The sequence below is a fragment of the Sinocyclocheilus anshuiensis genome, unplaced genomic scaffold (assembly GCF_001515605.1).
Source record: "Sinocyclocheilus anshuiensis isolate Anshui unplaced genomic scaffold, SAMN03320099.WGS_v1.1 scaffold1366, whole genome shotgun sequence".
Classification (NCBI taxonomy): domain Eukaryota; kingdom Metazoa; phylum Chordata; class Actinopteri; order Cypriniformes; family Cyprinidae; genus Sinocyclocheilus; species Sinocyclocheilus anshuiensis.
In genome coordinates, this window is record NW_015554162.1 from 195,131 (window position 1) to 200,441 (window position 5,311).

The 5,311-nt window shown below is 35.1% G+C and overlaps 1 protein-coding gene across 7 annotated transcripts in view; it reads left to right on the plus strand.

Moving 5' to 3' along the window:
- Positions 1 to 5,024, plus strand: part of LOC107670903 (mucin-22-like) — a 20,791-nt gene extending 15,767 nt beyond the window's left edge. For 2 of the 7 annotated variants that reach the window (XM_016463712.1, XM_016463713.1), the window contains exons 20-37: positions 120 to 149; positions 271 to 333; positions 460 to 513; positions 685 to 714; positions 797 to 859; positions 981 to 1,034; positions 1,508 to 1,537; positions 1,659 to 1,721; positions 1,864 to 1,917; positions 3,119 to 3,148; positions 3,240 to 3,311; positions 3,400 to 3,465; positions 3,674 to 3,730; positions 3,819 to 3,878; positions 3,994 to 4,062; positions 4,133 to 4,241; positions 4,556 to 4,658; positions 4,752 to 5,024. In XM_016463712.1, the coding sequence (XP_016319198.1) occupies positions 120 to 149; positions 271 to 333; positions 460 to 513; positions 685 to 714; positions 797 to 859; positions 981 to 1,034; positions 1,508 to 1,537; positions 1,659 to 1,721; positions 1,864 to 1,917; positions 3,119 to 3,148; positions 3,240 to 3,311; positions 3,400 to 3,465; positions 3,674 to 3,730; positions 3,819 to 3,878; positions 3,994 to 4,062; positions 4,133 to 4,241; positions 4,556 to 4,658; positions 4,752 to 4,768 (1,024 nt within the window). In that variant the 3' untranslated portion in view covers positions 4,769 to 5,024. The remainder of the gene's footprint in view (positions 1 to 119; positions 150 to 270; positions 334 to 459; positions 514 to 684; positions 715 to 796; positions 860 to 980; positions 1,035 to 1,507; positions 1,538 to 1,658; positions 1,722 to 1,863; positions 1,918 to 3,118; positions 3,149 to 3,239; positions 3,312 to 3,399; positions 3,466 to 3,673; positions 3,731 to 3,818; positions 3,879 to 3,993; positions 4,063 to 4,132; positions 4,242 to 4,555; positions 4,659 to 4,751) is intronic. The other 5 variants (XM_016463716.1, XM_016463715.1, XM_016463714.1 and 2 more) reach the window with 5 other exon arrangements.
- The last annotated feature ends 287 nt before the right edge of the window (positions 5,025 to 5,311 follow it).

A 5,311-nucleotide genomic window follows, 5' to 3' on the forward strand; every position in this document is an offset into this window, starting at 1 on the left:
CTAGACTAATTAAAAAAAAAACACTTTTGTTATACTGCATTGTCACCACTTAATGTGCAATGTAAAATGTTTAATATTGTGTGTGTATCAACATTGAACCTATAATTATTTTTGTCTAGACCAACTTCACCTGTCAAGACCACCACAAGGTACAGTAACCACAGTCTTGCTGACTAACCAGAAAAAATACGGCTCCAGATTGCTGACTAACCTGGAAAAAATGTAATTACTAATACCTTTTATTAACTTCTTAACCTATTTCATTTACAGCATCAAGACCTACACTAAGGAGGATGTTTCACCGACTAAAACAACATCCTATAGCACAAAGAGGTTAGACCGTGAAGGATTCGCAATAGTATTTATAGCAAAAAATAAATAATAATAATACAGTAATGAAATGAACTTGCATTTAGAGACTGAATTGTTGCTCACAGCACATGTTTTGTGTCTCTAAAGTGACTACACAACTGAAGTGGTTACTGTGAAGTCTTCAAAGGACATCATTAATGTGTGAGTGACACAGATCAGTGCTTCTCAGCCCAAGAATGATGGAAAGCAGTGGGGGAAATGCTAGCTAGACAAAAAAAACAACAACTTTTGTTATATACTGCATTGTATATAATGCAAAATGTTTAATGTTGTGTGTGTATCAACATTGAACCTATAATTATTTTTGTCTAGACCAACTTCACCTGTCAAGACCACCACAAGGTACCGTAAGCACAGCCTTGTTTTCAGATTGCTGAGAAAAAAGGTGGATACTCTCCTAACCTTTTAACACTTTCATTTACAGCATCAAGACCTACACCAAGGAGGATGTTTCACCAATTAAAACAACATCTTACAGCACAAACAGGTGGGAACTCGAAGATTGTTCACATGACAATTCTTATTGCAAAAATAATACAGTGCAATGAAATGGAATTGCATTTAGAGACTGAATTGTTGCTCACTGAACTTGTTTTGTGTCTCTAAAGTGACTACAAGACTGACGTGGTTACTGTGAAGACTTCAAAGGACATCATTAATGTGTGAGTGTCACAGATCAGTGCTTCTCAACCCAAGGGTCACGACCCACAAATGACTTGCAGCTCTGTTTTGACAGTCACAGACAGCAGGGGAAAATGATAAATAGAAACTGTCCAGGCAACTTACCATATATTCATGCATGAATAGAACAGAAACAGCATTTAAAGTCATGCCACATTTTGTTGATTACATTTAGTAAGTTTTTAAATTCAGCTTATGTAATGTTAATAATTTTTTCATATTGTGGGGCCTATACAGTTCATATTAATGAATTTCAATATTTTGATTTAAGGACATTTTGGTTTGCTTTCGAACAAACTGTTTTGGTAAACTGCGCTGTGTCACCACTTGATGTGCAATTTAAAATCTGTGGAATATGATAGGATCCCATAATTCATTTTTGTGTGTGTGTGTGTGTGTGTGTGTGTGTGTGTGTGTGCATATTAACACTGAACCTATAATTATTTTTGTCTAGACCAACTTCACCTGTCAAGACCACTACAAGGTACAGTAACCACAGCCTTGCTGACTAACCAGAAAAAATGCAGCTCCAGATTGCTGACTAAACTGGAAAAAATGTGATTACTAATAACTTTTATTAACTTCTTAACCTATTTAATTTACAGCATCAAGACCTACACCAAGGAGGATGTTTCACCGACTAAAACAACATCCTATAGCACAAAGAGGTTAGACCGTGAAGGATTCGCAATAGTATTTATAGCAAAAAATAAATAAATAAATAATGATAATAATAATGCAGTGTAATGAAATGAACTTGCATTTAGAGACTGAATTGTTGCTCACAGCACATGTTTTGTGTCTCTAAAGTGACTACACAACTGAAGTGGTTACTGTGAAGTCTTCAAAGGACATCATTGATGTGTGAGTGACACAGATCAGTGCTTCTCAACCCAAGGGTCACGACCCACAAATGACTTGCATGTTCTACATCTATGCTGATGGATCACCGAGGGCAGAGAAAATGTTAATTGCATGTTAATTGCAATTAAATGAAAATATATTATAGTTTAAATTTATATTAAATGCAATTAGCTGAACTTTAGAGTGCTTTTTTGACCACTTATGTAGGACTTAAAGGGTTAGTTCCCCCAAGAATGAAAATTCTGTCATTAATTACTCACCCTCGTGTCGTTCCAAACCCGTAAGACCTTCGTTCATCTTCGGAACACAGTTTAAGATAATTTTGATGAAATCTGAGGGCTCTCTGACCCTCCCATAGACAGCAAGGTAACTACCACGTTCAAGATGTACCAAGTACCAAGATGATCGACAAAGTAGTCCGTGTGACATCAGTGGTTCAACTGTAAAGTTACGAAGCTACGAGAATACTTTTTTGCGCAAAGAAAACAAAAATAACGACTTTATTCGACATTTTCATCTCTACTGCGTCACTTGTGGACTTATGTCGACTTATGTCGATCATCTTGGTACTTTTCTGGACCTTGAACGTGGTAGTTACCTTGCTGTCTATGGGAGGGTCAGAGAGCCCTCATATTTCATCAATCATATCTTAAACTGTGTTCCGAAGATGAACAAAGGTCTTACGGGTTTGGAACGACATGAGGGTGAGTAATTAATGACAGAATTTTCATCTTTGGGTGAACTAACCCTTTAAGCACATGTCATTTCATAATTACTTCTGTTGTCTTTGAAATATAGTTCAAGTTTACTGCTGAATGTACTGACAAGCTTTTATGCTAAACTAAAATGTAAATATAATAATCTGTTGAAGCTTGTATGTCATGTATCTAAATATGTTTTTCAGTTACACATTTGAAATGAAGTCGTAATCGTAAAACTTTAAATGTAATACTGAATAACACACTACAGATAAAATTATAATCAAGTACTTTACATGTGCTTTAGTATGTTAGTCAACACATCAAGATAACCTACTTAAGCACAACAAAAGATGATCAAATCATAATAAATGTACTTTTAATTTCATGTTATTTTAAAATCGACTCCAAAAATTATATCATACTATTAATTTGGTTGTTGGTGGGTTTCTGTTGTATTTTTTGTGGGTATTAAACTGAAACCTATTTTTATTTTTGTCTAGACCAACTTCACCTGTCAAGACCACCACAAGGTACAGTAACCACAGTCTTGCTTACAGATTGCTTACTAACCTAAAATAATGAGGCTGCTCTATTAACCTCTTAACATATTTTCAATTCTAGCATCAAAACCTACACCAAAGGGGATGTTTCACCCACTAAAACAACAACATATTCTGTCCGGTCCACAAAGAGGTGAGAACCTGAAAGATATTTCCAAGTAAATGCCCATCAATGCTTTTCTTCAGACAAAGAAATTCACTGACTGAATGATTTTTTACAGCACTGAGGATCAACTATTTGATACTCTCATACCAACATCAATCAAGTCAGCCAACACTGACAGCAGGTATGTGGCATTTGCATATTTATAAGGTGTGAACCCATTCGTGGTGAGTTTGACATTTGCTTCGGCCTTTAAGTAGTTTAACCAGTCTGACAGGCTAAAAGCACAAAAGCAGCTGCACATTCATACTTAGAGCTCACGACTTTCCATTAGAGCTTCACTCTCACTGCAGCAGTGTTTATTCTATCATGGACTTTTATCGTTCCTACAGTCGCGAGGATGTATCGGTCTCCAAATCCATCAGAACCGTGTATTCTACAAATGAGAGGTAGGATGGTATTTCTTATTCAAGCATCTTTGCCTGATCCATTATCTGTTGTTTATTACACTGCTTTATCTTTTTTAAATGCATGTAGAGATGAATGGAGTACAGTCACAAGTCCTTCTTACAGCAGAACATCATACACAGAGAGCAGGTTGAGCATCCACATTGACACATTCAGATATCTTGTCATTTACAGCTGTAAAACACTACATTACTCATTACATTTGACCTGGTTTGTAGACTTAGTTACGTCATTTTGTCCACAGGCCTGTTGATTACCTGTCTGACACGCTCGCATCAAAAACCACTACGACTGTGTACACTTCACCGGAAAGGTATGGAAGCGGAAAGCAGTTCATATTTAATATTTAGTGCACATGTGAAATGCATATGACTTTGTTGCAGGGTAGTAAGTGGGAAGGACATTTGCACAGTCTGCCATAAAAACATGTACACAGATGAAAAGATGATCCTGGATGACATGAATATCAACTGTCATGCAAGTTGTTTCAAGGTTATTCCTTTTTAAACTCTTAAAAAATGTGTAGCACTTTATTGTTTTCATTAAATCAAAATTGATGAAAACTGTATGAATGCAGTATGAAATATGAACATTTTATTTTATAGTTACGATTTTTGTTGATGTTATTAATGTATTAAAATGTGTCTTATTATAGTGTTACTTAACTATAAGGATTTTCATATTTAATTTCAATAAAAACAAAACAATGAAAAATAATGCAATTTTAAAAGAATTCATGTTTTATTCAAGAAAAAGAATTTAAACGTATATTTTATTTTTATTATTATTATTACTTTTATTTTTAGTGTGGGGTGTGTAATGCTTCTCTGGGACTCCTGAAGGCAGGGGACAGTTTGTGGGTGTACCGTCGTGCCATTCACTGTGAGAGCTGCTTTGGTGTCACTAAGGGTAAGACTCACTCTACTCTGCTTTTCAGTATCCTGAATCATACAGTCAATATGTTTGCAAAAAAAAAACAACCCAAAAATGTATTTTTTACAGGCAAATGGCTCCGCTGAAACTACATTTAGCAATAATGAAGTGATGTTATGAAAGAGATGGCAAATATACATGCCTATTCCGAAACTTTCCCACGGCTTTGATTTGGACTCGGGCCATTTGAAGTGCATAAAACAGTTTTTGGTGGTGGACTTCTGTCTGATAATAGACTTTGGGGTTTATTAATTGCATTGATTGCTATCCTCCCCGATGATGCGACAAGGATCTTATCTGATTATCAAAATAATAAGAATATTTTTAAAGAAGTATATTTTTGCTCATACATGATAATATATATATTTTTGAGTTATATATTTTTTTCTTCACTAATGTTATGTTATTAAAGCATAAATGTGAATGATGAGAAAATATGAGAGTTTTCATCTGATTGTCTTTTATTGTTCAGATCTGGTTAAACATCATTCCAGAGACCAGTTATGCAGTACCTTTCACCGTTGTAGCTATAAATTGAATATGCTTGTATTTCTAAAGAATTGCAGGCTTTCAAAAAATATGCTGTGATCAAGATCAGACACTTCAACTCGTGTCTTATGACAGGATTC